The 16,262-nt window shown below is 41.9% G+C and overlaps 1 protein-coding gene across 4 annotated transcripts in view; it reads right to left on the bottom strand.

The window, feature by feature from the left end:
* Nucleotides 1-16,262, bottom strand: part of ZNF609 (zinc finger protein 609) — a 197,559-nt gene that overhangs the window by 40,434 nt on the left and 140,863 nt on the right. For all 4 annotated transcript variants that reach the window (XM_018054335.1, XM_018054336.1, XM_018054337.1 and 1 more), the window contains exon 3: nucleotides 14,239-14,464. In XM_018054335.1, the coding sequence (XP_017909824.1) occupies nucleotides 14,239-14,464 (226 nt within the window). The remainder of the gene's footprint in view (nucleotides 1-14,238; nucleotides 14,465-16,262) is intronic.

Genomic DNA, 16,262 nt, shown 5'->3' with positions numbered 1-16,262 from the left:
CAACAGTTCCTCCTCCCACCTACAAGTTCCCACACCATGGAAACTGTTTAAGTGTAACAGAGGCTGCTTCACCACACCCTTAAATCTCACACCCTCCCTTTCCTCTTGGTAAGGCAACCACACTGTATACCCATAGTGAGAGGTGGCTCAGAGAGACCATCAAGCCTTCAGTTGTCCATCTGAAGTCTTTATCTGAAAACCTCTGGGTCTAAGAAGGAAGGTATCATCTCAATGGGACAGTTTTGAGGAAATACTTGCCTGGGGTTGAGATGAAATCACACTTAGCCACAGTTTTACTGCTTTTAAGACCTAGTAGGAAGAATCATGATAAGAACATAGCTAGGGGATAGCCTACAAGAGGTACTTTTCCTTTCAGCCCTCTTCAGCTAGAGGTTGAGAGAGGTAAGTAACTGCTGAAGCTTCTTTGTCTTGCTGGTAATCTCCACTTGGCATTTTCAGGGTTTGTTAACAGGGCAGAACTGAACCACACTGTGGCTCTCAGAGCCGGGGCGGGGAGGGGGGAAGTAATGTAGGAGAGGAACAGCTGGGATCATGGGGTGGATGCTCTTCTGCCCAGACTGGCTTGGGAAGCAAGGCCTCTCATTAGTATGTGCCGTTCTAGATCTCCTTCCTTTCTCTAACTTGTGACAAAAATTATTCCGAAATTTTCGATGGCCTCTGTTATGGGCTGAATTGTGTCCCCACCACCCCCAAAAAGGTACACTACCGAAGTCTGAACTCCCAGTACTTCAGGCTGTGACCTTATTTTGAAACAGGGTCCTTACAGAGACAATCAAATTTCAATGAGGTTATTTAAGTGGGCTCTAATCCAATATGACTGGTGTCCTAATAAAAAGGATAAGCTTGGACATTGTGACAGATGCGCTCAGAAAGAAGAAAATGTGAAGGCACACAGGGCAAAGAAAGCCACATGAGGGACTTTCTGGCGGGCCAGTGGTGAAGGCTCCACACTCCCAATGCTGCCACTGCAGGGGGTGCGAGTTCGATCCCTGGTCTGGGAACCAAGATCCCACATGCCACGGTGTGGCAACAAAAAAGAGAAAAGAAGGCCATGTAACTGGAGAGATGGCACCTACAAGCCAAGGGACACCAGGGATTGCTGGCAAACACCAGATGCTAGAAGAAGCAAGGAAAGGCTCTCCCTTTGAACTGTCAGAGAGAGCATAGCTCTGCCAACACCTAAATTTCTGACTTCTGGCCTCCAGAACCATGAGATGATAAATTTGTCATTTTAAGTCACCCAACTTTTGGTACGTTGTTATGGCAGCCCACCAACAGCAGAGTGGTATTGATTAAACAAGTCAGATTTTACTTTAACAAGCTTCAGTGAATTACTGCCACTAGCCAAGGAGATTATAGTCCAGGTCAGTCAGCCAACAAGGTAGGTGGAGAACAGTGATGATGGCAGCAAATCATAAATCTTGGGAACTGTCTCACAATAAACATGCCCAAGCTCCACCCTGAACCGGATGATTCAGAACATGAGCATGGAGTTGGGGGGGGTGGATGGGGAGGGTAGCTAACATGTATTTTAAATAATCTCCTCAAGTGATACCACTGACTTTCTCTGATTTTGCACCACCTGCCAACTGAGTAATACTAAGCTTAAATAAAAGGATAAAACTTTAGGTCTTCCCCTAAATTGATCTGTAGATTCAATGTAATCCCAATCAAAATCTCAACAGGTTCCCCCCACCCCAAGTAAAAGTTCACAAGCTGATCCTAAAATTTATATGGAAATGCCAAAGGCCAAGGACAGCCAAGGCAATCCTGAAGTACCATAAAGTTGGAGGATTTACACTACCAGATAGCAAGACATATACAGTCATAGTCATTTAGACAGTGTGGCACTGGCACAGACCAGACACACGGGTGACCAGAATACAAGCGGGCGCCTAGAAATAAGCCCACTTATGTACCAGTTGGTTTATGACTTATGTGACACCGAAGTCCAGTGGGGGAAAGGATGGTCTTTTCAGTAATGTGCTAGGTCAGTTAGGTATCCACATGAAAAAATAGAATCTTCACTCCTTATTCACACCCTAAACAAAAATCAAATTCAGATACATTACAGATCTAAAGGTGAAAAGAAAAACAACACAATTTCAGGGAAAAAAAAGAGAATATCTTCATTATTTTGGGAAAGGCAAAGTTTTCTTAAACAAGACACAAAAAAAGCACTAACTGTAAAAAAAAAAAAAAACGAAATAAAGAAAACTAGCCTTTATACAGAGAACTTCCATTCATGAAAAGGTACCATTAAGAGAAAATGCAGGAAATAGGAGAAGGTATTTATGATACGTATATCGAACAAAGGACTCTTAACCATACTATAAAGAAAACTCCTAATAAATCAGTAAGAAGAAAACATACAGCCCAATTCAAAAACAGGTAAAAGATTTGAACAGGTACTTCACAAAATGGGATTTCCAAATGTCCAATAAGTATATGCTTAATTTCATGACTTATCATGGAGAAGCAAATTAATACTATAGTGAGATACCATTACCCATCAACCAGAATGGCTAAAATGGAAAAGACAATGTTAAGTGTTGACAAGGATACAGAGCAACCAGGATTCTAATTGGAAGCAAGAGTTATAAATTGGTTCAGACACTTTGGGAAACTGGCAACATCTATTAAAACTGATCATATGTTTACCTTATGACCTAGGAATTTCATTCCTAAATACATACAGAATAGAAATGTGTACATATATTCCCCCAAAAGACATGTACAAAAATTTTCACAGCAACACTTTTCATAATAGCTCCAAACTGAAAACAACCCAATGTCCATCAACAACTGAGTAAATAAGTAGTGTTATATTCACACTACATTCACAAAATACTGTTTAAAAAAAAAAGAGAGAGAAAAAATAAAGTACAACTACATGCAACAACATGATGAATTTTACTGGCATAATGTTGAACAGCTACAAGGATATACAAACACACGAGAAAGTACATATTCTATTTATGTTCAAAATGGGTAACACTAATCTTGAAAATTCAAGGACCTGTATAATACTTCTATTATTGTTGAATAAGATCTACTAACATAAAAACAAAGACTCTGGGTTTGTGACTCCTGTAGATCAGTGCCAGAATCAGCTGAAATGCAGACCAGTTTTATCCTTTAGGCAGTCTGTCCAGCCTCCAGTGTGGCAGACCAGTCTGGAATCTAAAGCAGCAGCATGTGAGGGTGGGGGTGGGGTTCCCACTTTCTTTCTCCATATTGATACTTGATTTTGGTAGATTTAAAAAATACAACAATTCAAAGGAACAGAGTAAAAGCTAAAAAGCAGAGGCGAGTTTGCTAAATGGGAAGATGCACTGTGTTCCAAGTGTACTGAATCACATAGGAAAAATTTCAAAAGATGGGAATAATCAGAGTCAAATAAGGAGAAAGCATGTTGTTCACTGATTTAGTTCAGGGTTAAAACTTTCATTTGATTATGAGTTCAATGGGGGTAGAAAATTATTTGATAGCAGTCTTTCCGGCTTTTTTGAGACATCCTAAAGAGAAAATAGGGTACAACTTGTGGGAGGGGAACTGCTCAATTCCTCACCATAGCCTTTTTGTCATAGTCCTTGTTGCTATGGAGAAGGCCATGAAGGCAGCAACTGAGGGAAATAAAGGATCTGGCAGCAGTAAGCACAGGGACAGTGGTTTAAACAGAAATTCCTTATGTAATTAGCAAGTAGCAGCGCCTATAAATGACACACTTTCCATTTTTTCTTAACCCCTAACCCTCTAAAAGTACATGGGCCTGGCTTGCCACTATAATTTCACTCAAATACAGAGGAGGCTAAATGGGCCTAACAAAGCCCAAGCCTGGCAGACAAAACACATGGCCATTTAGCAGGGCTGCCTCATGCCAGGGGGAAGCATCTACCTACCCACCCTATCCTGGGGAAATTATCTCCAGCTGCCTAAATTACAAAGTTGATGCCCTATGATTTCTTTGTTCTGTAAAGCCTAAGGGAGATGGGATAATGAAGTAGCAGAAGAGGTAGAGAACAGCCTCTCGTTTCACAGAGTAGTCAAGAGACAGGCGGTGTGAGGCAAGAGAGAGAGAAAGAATATGAGAATCTCACTGGTGTCATTAAGGGGCAGCAGCAGCGACCTGCAAGCAAAGCTCTGTCTAAACTGGTCTGAAACTACTGCTGTGGGAGAAAAAGGCTAGTCGCCAAGTTTCTTAACAGCTTCTGCCCATCACTGTTACAGCGGCTTTATCAATCAGGGCAGGGCCAGGACCTGTTTTGAGCAGCACTGTTAGCACTGAAACAGGAGGGTACGACAATGTCTTCCAGCAGATCTCGCCACAACCAATGATGAACAAAGACAATCCCTCTTCTGTTCCACACAAATGATCAGAGAATCATAAATATCAGAACAGAAGGAACCACAGAGCTATGCATCCAACCTCTTCATTTTATAAATGATCAAACTAAATCCCAGACCAGTAAATAACCTCATCAACACGACAAGAAAATGTGAAGGTCTCTAATAGGGTCTTTCTCCCTTGGAATCATACATCAAAGCTGAATTAGCTGAGGACAGTGATCAGCCCCCACTTTAGACCAGAACTATATTTAGTGCCTAGGTATCACTTACCAAGGTTTACACAGAAGTATCAGGAACTAAACTATTTGTTAAAGGATACCATTAGTAACAACATGGGTCTTTTTTTGAGCCTATCTGAGAAGCTTTTGTTACTGAAATATCAAAAGAATCTCATTTGAAATAACCCTTACCTATCTGGCAAGCCCAAATCCTGGCCACCTTGTTGCCTGATTGTTCTTTGCTGGCGGGCAGGGAGGAGGTATGTAAGAGTGCACAGAAGAATCTCTCTGTTTGGAGATTAGTTTATTTTGCAATTTGCAACTCAAAAAATAGTAACTGAAATTTTTCCTTAGGGCTTTGGGATTTAAATGTATGACAGTGGACAGATAACACGATCCATCAGGGTATACAAACATGTAACTGCCCTAAAGCATCCCCTAGGAGTAAACTGCTAGGTGGGAAGAATGTGCTGGCTGTTGCTTTGCTGTATAGGAGGCGCTGGGAGAAAGTTAAGTATTGATTTCCCTACTGTTTCCTTTGTGTGCCTGCTGTTGCCATGTGGTGGTCTGTTGCTATGAAGATCTGTGGTGCCAGACAATGGCTGCTAGACTCTTTATGACTGTGCTATGGGTACAGCTGATTCTGCAGGAGTCAGGCTGGTAAGCAACTGGCTAAGCAGTGGAGAAACCCCGGTCACTGTGCACCATCTCTCTCCAGGTAAGTGCTGCCAGGGGCGAGGCTGAAGGTGAAAGAGTATTAATTAAGCTAAGGAAAAAGAAAAATCAGTAGCTGAGACCTGTCTTAACTTTTCAGTGTGCTTGTGCTTAGTCTCTCAGTCGTGTCCAACTCTTTGTGACCCTGTGGACTGTAGTCCACCAGGCTCCTCTTTCCATGGGGGTTCTCCAGGCTAGAATACTGGAGTGGATTGCCATGCCCTCCTCCAGGGGATCTTCCCAACCCAGGGATCTAACCCAGGTCTCCCTCATTGCAGGCGAATTCTTTATCATCTGGACTACCAGAGAAGCCCAAGAATACTGGAGTGGGTAGCTGTTCCCACAGGGGATCTTTCTGACCCAAGAGTCGAACCAGCGTCTCCTGCATTGCAGGCAGATTCTTTACCAGCTGAGCTATCAGGGAAGCCCCAACTTTTCAGTACAAATATCTAAAATTAGATTATCTCACAGTTCACGTACATAGTTTCTTACATCAGAATCACAGAGTAACCAAGGGTAACTATCAAGGTTATCATTTTCATGCAAGATTAATGGATAGCCTCTTTGTTTTAGTGAGAACAACAAAGACCCACAGCTGGGATCTGAAAGCAGATGAGGATAAAGAAGCACTGAAGCAGGTTCTCAGCGGAGCTACCACAGGAAAACTAACTTCCTGCTAAGCAAAACCACTGCCTACTACTCTGAAAACTTCAGCCCACAGACCGAAGTACAGGGCTCAACCACAGAGTCTGAAGCAGGGCCAATTGTTCTGCTAGGTAACAGGGGCCACAGTACACAGAAGTCACCCTAGGTCTTGGAGATGTCACCTATTTACCTGTCCTCATCCTCCTCCATAGATAACCTTTCTTTCCATCTCAGAGCACATACACACTTTCAGAATATTTCTAATTTAAAGACCACCTAGCCCCCATGATGTTCAATATGGTAAACCACTAGCTATAAAGAATATTTAAATTTAATAAAAATTAAAATTCAGTTCCTCAGGTCAGTGTGCCACATTTCAGATGCTCAAATATCATGTGTCACTAGACTATTATTTTGGAGAGTCTCCTTCCTCCACAAAAAGTTCTACTGGACAGGGCAGATCTAGCCCAAGGCCCCATAAATTAGAAATCTTAGGCCAGGAGAAGTTCAGAGACTTATCCACGATCACACAGCTTGCTAACTGTATAATCTGTTCTGGAATCCAACTCTCCAGACTCTAGTTCAGAGGTATTTGTTCTGTACTACCATGCCTTTCAGTTCAGTTCAGTTCAGTTCAGTTCAGTTGCTCAGTCGTGTCTGACTCTTTGCGACCCCATGAATCGCAGCACGCCAGGCTCCGAGTCGGACACGACTGAGCAACTGAACTGAACTGAACTGAGGCCTCCCTGTCCATCACCAACTCCCGGAGTTCACTCAGACTCATGTCCATCAAGTCAGTAATGCCATCCAGCCAGCTCATCCTCTGTCGTCCCCTTCTCCTCCCGCTACCAATCCCTTCTAGCATCAGAGTCTTTTCTAATGAGTCAACTCTTCGCATGAGATGGCCAAAGTACTGGAGTTTCAGCTTTAGCATCATTCCTTCCAAAGAAATCCCAGGGCTGATCTCCTTCAGAATGGACTGGTTGGATCTCCTTGCAATCCAAGGGACTCTCAAGAGTCTTCTCCAACACCACAATTCAGGAGCATCAATTCTTTGGCACTCAGCTTTCTTCACAGTCCAACTCTCACATCCATACATGACCACTGGAAAAACCATAGCCTTGACTAGATGGACCTTTGTTGGCAAAGTAATGTCTTTGCTTTTCAATATGCTATCTACGTTGGTCGTAACTTTCCTTCTAAGGAGTAAGCATCACTATTATTCCTTGAAACAACTCACCTTAAACAACTGCAGACACTCCTAGCTGTTGGACTAAAAATATATACCCTGATGTGGAGCTGGGGATGCACAGCCTTTTCATGTTTGTGCACATATATGACAAAACCTGTTCCAATCACAAAAATCGAAAACTTTCTCCTACCCACCAAATCATTAAGCTAGAATTCAGCTTTGGAAGACAGGCCAAGCTTATCATAGAGCCTTTTCATACCCTCTGGCATAGCAGGGATTTGTACTCCTTCCCACTTCAGAACTGTGGTCTTAGGGCTTCCCTGGTGGTCCAGCGGTTAAAATCCACCTTGTAACGCAGGGGACATGGGTTCTATCCCTGGTCCAGGAAGATCCCACATGCCTTGGAGCAACTGAGCCCTCATACTCCAACTACTAAGCCCACAGGCTTAGAGCCTGTCTGTGCTTGACAGTAAGAGAAGGCACCACAAATGAGAAGCCTGCACACTGCAACAAAGAGCACCCCCACTTGCTGCAGTTACTTTTAAGTAAATCTAAAAAAAAAAGTATACCCCATTAAAAAAAACTGGTCTTACAGCATTACAACTTCTGTCTGATACTTTGTTAAAGATCAGACCGATTTCAGAGACGTTTTAAGAAGGTTTTCTACGTGGAATGGGAGGATGAACCTAGATAGATTATTATCAAAACTTTTTTTTTACCAGCAGAATCCTCTTCAAATATAGTTTTACAAAGGAGCTTAACATATAAATCATCAGAAAGTAGTACAGCTCTGGGTTGCATCTGGCTGGGTAGCAGAGGTGGAGCTGGGGCCTGCCCACTCAACACCTCTCACCCCTATGACTGCTTCTGAGGTTCCTCCATGTTCATGTTCCTCAGAGAATAACTTCAAACCATTTCCTCTGAAAATGTCTGAAGGTTCTATCTCCGACTTTTATAATCTCAAAAGACTGAAGGTGGAAGTCACTGCTTTTTTTTTTAAAAAGAAAGTTTTCAATACCTTACTAAATCCCTCATTATTTCTGACCAATACATAGCAAATGAGCCCAAGAGAGGCTAATAAAAAATTACCATTTTTACCTACATGCCTAGAACACATGGGTACAAGCACAATTTAATCAAATATTTACTGATTATTTTACTTTTTGTGTAAAGACTGAATTAGTTCTTGGGAGAAATAAAATGATACATAAAATGTGGTTTCTGGTTTCAACCACCTTATAATAAAGGAGAAAAGATACATAGGAATTGTGGGTGGCATATATTCATGTCACTGTAGTCCTAGAAGAAGAGAAAGAGGATGGTGCAGAATAAATGTCTGAAGAAGTAAAGGTCAGACTCCCAAAATTTGGAAAAAGGAAATTCACAGACTAAAGTGAACCCTGAAACAGGATAAGCCCAAAGAAGTACATGTTAGACACATCACACGTCATGATCAAAATGCTGAAAATGACAGAAAAGCTTTGAAAGCAACCAGGGGAAAATAACGTATTACTTACAGGGGAACAACCTAAGTACACATACAGGTGTATTTCTCAGCAACCATGATAGCCAAAAGGAAGCAAAACACTTTTAAAATGCTAAAAGAAATGTAAACCTAGATTTCTATATAAGAAAAAAAATTTTTAGAAATAAAAGTGAAATAAAGGCATTCTCAGAGAATTAACAGGCAGTGGACCTGCTCTGCAAGAATTAATAAAGGAGAATCTTCAGACAGAATGCAAACGACAGAGGGGACTCAGAACATTAGGAGTAAAGGAAGAACAACAGAAATGTGAAGTGTCTGGGTAAATATAATAAACTAGTTTCTTGAATTCTTTAAAATATAAAAGATGACTGAAAGGGAAAAAAATTTAAGTGGTCTGATGGGGTTTTCAGTGTATTAGGTGTAATACATAAAACCAGGAGTTTGTAAACTTTTTCAAAAGCTTGACAAAAGGAAATGGCTTAGGTGGGAGGCAGATGCTGTTTTAGTTTTCTCCTTTGTTTTCAAGCCTGAAGAGTAAATGTGATAGCTAGAGCTACATTAGCAATTTTGCAATAAGTAACTTGAAGGCGCTTGGAACACTGATTACACTGAAGCCATCATACCAGCCTTAGATTGCCTACCTTTAGAATTTTCGTACATTTACACCATTTTCTGTTTCTAGCAGCCAAACTCCATTCTTAACTCAATGTTTCCTCAACTTTCCCCACGGTGGCACACACAGTAAATGAAAAAACATACTCTGGATGAAGCTGCTTGCCTGGAGGAAAGGGACTAGGGCACCAGCTGTCCCATCCTAGAGGACACTGGGACAGAAATGACCAGTCGGCACCCTAAAACCCGTCAGCAGTTTCTAGCTAACGAGTACAAAGAGGAAGGGGGACTGACACAAAATCAACAGAGCGACCAATTTAGAAAGAAACGTGGGAATCTGGGGAAGTGCAATATTACAACAGGAAGAGAGGTGAGTTCAGAGAATGAATAAATAGCAGAGCTGCTAAAAGCCTAGGAAGAGCAGAGAGAAAGACCTAGGAAGATCAGAGCTTTGGAAAGCAGATGTTCACTGGTATGAGAAATGTTTCAGTCAAATGGTAGCAGAAGAAATCTGATGGCAAGACATTAGATGATACTGGGCAGGTAAAAAGAGACTGAAAACAGCAAGAGCAAGAAGTGAAGAAAAGGGGAGAGGTCAGTAGATCAAAGGGGTAGCAATGATGAGGAAAATATTTTCACTATAAGGAAGTACTGAAGAGGGAAAGAGCTTAAACAGAAGCGGAAAGCATGAAGATGAAGAGAAAAGCAGATAAAATTCAAGGTGTCAAGTCAAAGAATCTTTGGAATAAGAGAAAAAGGAAGCAACAGCATAAGAAAAATACACTTTAATAAAGAGGAGGGAAGCTAGAGGACTTAGGTGGGTGGCTTTGATCTTAGTTATTTAAGAGCACAAGGAGAGAATGAATTGGACTGATGAAATCTTGAGAATGAAGTAAGTACTGTGGAATGCAAATGTAATAGAGAGATGAAGGGACTGCCAAGCAGCACTGCAAGCTCATTTTATGTCAGCCAGCATAAACTCGCATCAAAAACAGCTCAGTTTTGTGAATTCTTTCATTGTCAGTCTAGGATCGGGGGCTGAAAAATGGGAGGTGGAGATTTCCTGAATTTGAGACTGGCAAGATAAGCAGATTTATTTTCTGTTCTCTATCTTTCTTTTCTTTCTAGTTGCTCAGTTGTGTCGGACCCTTTGCGACCCCGTGGACTGTAGCCCACCAGGCTCCTCCATCCATGAGATTCTTCAGGCAAGAATACTGGAGTGGGTTGCCATTTTCTTCTCCAGGGGATCTTCCTGACCCAGGGATCGAACCCAGGTCTCCCACATTGCAGGAAGACACTTTAACCTCTGAGCCACCAGGGAAGCCTGTTCTATATAAACAAGTGTATAATAAAACTTCATCAATGATATTAATATTTTCAGTCTTCACTCTCATGACTGGTATATGAAACCATTCATTTTCAAGATGCCATAGTCAACTAGTATTGGATCCATGCTGATTTCAAGGTTTAAAGCTGTAGATTATAACTTACAAGCTTGGATATGTCCTTATTGGTCATCCAATTCCACTATACTTAAGATATGAAGTAACTAAGGTCCAAAGAAGTTAAGGAACTTGTCCAAGGTCACAACAATAGTGGCAGAGACATAGAGCTCTTCTGATTTTCACTCCAGGGCTCTTTCCAGTATATCACAAATTTGTCTAGAAAGCGTATTTGCCAAAATATCACTAGTGATGGCCTTCGACCTAGTGCTGCAGTCTAGAAAGGAGAATCTGTAGCACTTCCTGGAATTCTTATCTAATAAGTTAGCTCTGCCTTTCTTTAAAATACCATAGAACCCAGTAAGTAATTTTGCCTCAACAGAAGTATATGGTCTTATACACTGAGGTTTCTTATACATTGTCTCCAGGACCATGGGTTAAGGTAAGATTTGTGAACCAGAAATAGAATTGGGACCTGTTATTTCGATTTGAAGTAAGGTAGGACAAGGTAAAATCAGGGAGAAGCAGACCTCTGCATAAATGCTAAGAATACATCTCAAAAAAGCAAAGGAAGACAAGACAGTCCAGGTTATACTTGGGTCTTCTTAATAGTCCTAAAGTTGAGCCTAGTTAAGGAGGATCTTTGTAGATGCCGAGAGAATTACAAACAACCTAAAAAGAGATGAGATCTGCAGGAATTTCAAAATGCCTGCAAGGTAAGGTTTATAGTGAGAAACAGGAAAGAAAGAAGCAACAATGCAGAACAGGTAAGCAAAGAAATCAGGAAGAACTCAGGCCATGACCCCTACACCTGTTCTCTGCAAGGGGGCTCAGTTCTACAGGGAGGGCAGGACCCTCCATTCCCCTCGGAGGCCAAACATTTATAGTTTCTCTCAAAGGCAGAAGAGCTTTTCAGTTTGAAGACAGTAGTCTGCTGGGCAAAGAGACAGAAAGTATAAAAAACTGGGGTAGCAGACAAGAAACCTACACAGCAGGAAGGACATTTTTTTTCAAGTATATATATATATATAGTTCTTACTATTAACTTGAAAACAGACTCAGTATACTAGGTCTTCTAGATTTGCCAAGAATGACCCTTGCAGGAAATCTCTGTTATCTAAAGATAAAAGGAATGTGAACCAGCTCTGATCCCAATTCAGACCTTCGCCAACAGACAGGACAGGTGAAGGCCCTCTGGGATGGCCAGAAAGCAGAGTAGAGTGTATCACTCCAGAATAGTTCTCTTTCCCTTGGGAGGAAAGAAAAAGAAGAGAAGAATAAGCCCTGAAACATAATATGTTAAGTGGGGCAAAAATATTAAAAGTAAGAGAACTAACATCTTACAGGTTTATATAAATTAGAATGATCTTAAACTTGGTAAAAATAATATTTATTCTGAGTTTCAGAGAAGGTATAGAATTCTGGAAAGTATTTAGTACATATATACTAACGTAGATCCAGAAATGACAATAAGATGGTATAAGCATCCATTCGTTCAAATAAATATTTGAGCATTGGGGATATAATAGTGAGAAGAAAACAGTCCCTGAGCTCGCAGAACTTTTAGAACACTGGAAGAAATAGACATTAATAGAAAAATGCTGGGATTTCCCTGGCAGGCCAGTGGCTAAGACTCCCGTGCTACCAATGCAAGGGACCTCGGTTTGATCCCTGCTCAGGTAACTAGATCCCACATGCTGCAAGACCTGGCACAGCCAAATAAATAAGTAATATTTTTTAAAAACAGAAACATATAATTATATACAATCTTACAAATTGTGGTAAGTGCCGTGAAAGTACACAGGGTGCACTGAAAGTGTGTAACAGGGGAACTTGCTAATAGGCTGCCAGTGACAACCAGAGAGTCTTTCATAACAAGCAATTAAAAAAAACAATCTATGCTAACATCCCCCTAGTAGGGAGGGAGAACAAGAATCCCCAGGTAAAAAGGTAACCATTGTTCTCAGGAGAGGGAAAAGGTTATTGCCTCATTCTCACAGTTTTTATCAGGTTTACATACACGAAAAGTGTATTGCCCTTGGAGAAAATCACTACTATAAAGATGGGTGGAATACAGTAAATTGGCAGGAAATTGATGTTTTTGATCTTCAATATACTGAAGCAACAGGCCCTGAAGTTTGCTTGGTGGCACAGAGTTGTGATCTGGATATGTTTGTAATTCCAACAGACTCTGGCTGTTCAGACATGTGGCCATAGGCAGACGACATTTTTAAAATCAGAGATAGCCACTTGTGATTTCCAGACTGTATACTGCATACACACTTACAGTGTCAACCTCTAGGTCAACCTCTCTCTTCACAGTTTCTAACACAATGGGATTATTTTCTTCTTTTTGCATTATGGTCTCCGACACACAATAAAACCTCATTGGCAATGTTATCCTGAAAGCTGAAACTTTACTATATTGCTAACAACAAGAGAGCCAAGAACACAGAATTTTTAACCTGTATCACATCAGTGCCTACTGCATGGAAAACTGAATCACAACAAAATATTCAGAGTAACAGAAATTTTTATTTTTTTACTGGAATGATTAAAATGAAATGCCTGAATTTCCATGGGCAGACTGACAAGATAGCTTATGATAATCAAGAGATAATTAGCTGTGCTCCTCTGGGCTTCTAAACTCCTCAGAGTGGTGATGCTTTGAAAGCCTGGTTACTGATGCAAAGACCTGATGGGACTCTGAGGCCCAGCCTCTCTAACCACACATTCTTTGACATGGACTTGGATTCTTTTTAAAAAGAATGTATACTGAAGTCAAATTGCCATAGATGGTACCAAGGGGATCTAAAATATCTGGTTAAGTCCCTCTGCACCCCTAATTTTTCAAGGTAACAAACTTTCAAAACAGAAGAGATTCTGTTGTCAGGGACAAGCGGAACAGACAAGCAGCAGCAGCCTACAGTGAGCCAACTGCTTACTGAACGCCTGACAACGAGAGCATGCAAGCGGTTCCCTGTGGCCTAGGCCTACAAAACCTGAACTAAGTGACAGATGCACAGAGTGGTGCGGGTGGCTGGGCAAGGAGGCAACTAGTAGGAAGGAGCTGGCTGTGCCTCCAGGTGTTAAAAAAGGCAAGCCTTGCATATTCAATGAGTCAATACTAAGTCAAGTCAAGACTGACTGTTTTCCATTTCCTTGACTCCCACAGCTGCCCTTTTATTACTTTTTCTCTTCAAGCCCGACCCAAAAGTTCATGTATATTCAAATTCTCCCATATAAAATAATAGAGAGGGAAATGGTACAGATACAGTTTGAGGTATATGGCCAGCACCTATCAAACGACTGCTTAAGTACCACGGCCAACACTGCTGAATGGCTATGAAGGGGAGATAATTAATTTAAAAAAAAATGGCAATCTCTAGAAGCCAAGCAATTTTACAGAGAAGTTTGCTGTAATCCTCTGGGTAGGCATCACCAGCAAACGATGGTCATATGAGACTTCTAATAAATACTTGGTATTATTTCCAACTATCAGCCCTTGTTGACAGAAGCAGGTTGAGAAGGTACAGGAAAGCCACATGCAGTACTTACCGTCTTCGGTTTCCTGCCACACGATGCCCTCGAGGTTGACACTTGTCCCAGGTTCGCAGGGGCCCAGGCACTCAGGCTCTGTGGCCAGAGCCACATCACATGTGTTGACCCCAACGGATCGGGTACGAACCATGATCTGCTCGCAGGGGGACGAGATGTCGTTACTGACCACTGGCACCAGGAGGTGCAATGGCAGCACTGCCGGGGTGGAGACAGGGGACTCCATCTGCGGGGGAGAGAGAGCAGACGAGCTGCAAGAACATTCACAGGAAACAGCTTCTCTGCATTTCATCTAGTCCTACATCCTTTCCTGCCAGAAAGCAGAGGGCTTCAAGCATAAGACTTTAGTCCTTATTTTCAAGTTCTAGCTCATGATACCACTATAAATCTAAGCGGTTTAGATGAGTGCACCCTGGGCTAGGAGAAGCCTTATTTCTTATTAACGGCCCTCCTCATAAACTGTGCTTGGCTAAAAGTGTATTAAAAAAATTGTCTCTTTTAAAAATCTGCTGAAAGAGAATCAGGGCCAGACTTCAACAGCAAGAGAGCACACAGACTGATGAGAAAGAAAGGCTCAGCTTCTGAGGCATGTTCTACTGCTGCCACTCTGCCTCTCTGCAACCTATCATTCAACAAATAATACATTAATCAGGTATAAAACCCAAGAATACACATGGGGATAAAGAGAGGGAGAAATATTCAGATCCTAGGAATGCCACTCCAGGAAGAATGGAGCTTCACTTCATCTTTGGGTAGAAGGAAATGTACTTAAAAGTTACAGGAGGGCTGATGGGGGTTTCTAACCCATAGAGATTATAACAGCAATAGGTTAATGACAGTGATAACGATAATGGTAGGTTAATGACAATTCACATTTCAGAGTGTGAATCTAACATCAAATGTACAGAGAAGAAACAGGAGGTACTGTTACTACCCAGAAGCCAATCCACAGCAGTCTGCACATGAAGCTGAATACACACATACACGTAAGAACAGTCAAACACAAGAACCAGCAATCTGGGACTTCCCTGGTGGTCCAGTAGTTAAGAGTCTGCTTGCCAATCCAGGGAACATGGGTTCGATCCCTGGTCCTGGAAAATCCCAGATGTTGTGGGGCAACTAAGCCCGTGTGCCCCAGCTACTGAAACTTGGGCACCCTAGAGCCCATGTTTTGCAACAAGAGAAGCTACCGCAATGAGAAGTTGATGAACAACAACTAGAGAGTAACCCCTGCTCCCTGCAACTAGAGAAAGCCTGCATGTGGCAGCGAAGACCCAGCACAACCCCCACCCCAAAAGAACCAGCAATCTCTACCACCAAAACTAGACCCTCTCACAAGAATGCAATTTTACCTAGATTCCAAGAAGAAATTAACACATCTAGAGTTAAAAGTTGTATCAAAGAGCAATAATCCCTTAATTCTTTAAAGCCTAGCATTTATCAGGTTGACAAAGTACCAATTCTGAGTTAATAGTGCCCACATCCTAACTACACAGTGTCTGGCACATGCAAAGGCACTCAGCACACGCTGACTGATCCTTCCTAAAGATGATGTATGATACCAATCAGAAGACCTGAAAAAGAGGAAGGAGCCAAGGATCGGGACACTCTTTCCCTTGTGAAAGACCAGGCTGACTATACTCCTTCAGCAGGCCCGTATTCAGAGTGAGGCGCCCATGCACCCATTACCAAAGCTGCTGCAGTTCTGCGACGGGACTCTGGTCCTGAAATAGTTTACTGCATGACCACCACTCCACCTATAATCCGTCTCCCTCATTTTAAACACAAACATGCACGTACAAACATCTTCCTGGCCTCAAACACTACCCTGAAAGCCAAGGTCTGGGGATTGAATCCATTCTCTATAAGTAGCTCTGACTTCTTGGCTTAAAAATCAACTGGTATTTGCAGATCATCACTATCAGAGTCCACAGAATGCTAAAACCCTGGTTCTGATTAATTCTGGTCCCCGAATAGCTGCCAAAACATTATCCTTATCTGTTTGTGGTTACACACATCCACCC

This window comes from Capra hircus, chromosome 10 (assembly GCF_001704415.2).
Source record: "Capra hircus breed San Clemente chromosome 10, ASM170441v1, whole genome shotgun sequence".
Classification (NCBI taxonomy): Eukaryota; Metazoa; Chordata; class Mammalia; order Artiodactyla; family Bovidae; genus Capra; species Capra hircus.
The sequence above is the reverse complement of the archived record's forward strand: the minus strand, read 5'-3'. Positions and strand labels throughout refer to the sequence as shown.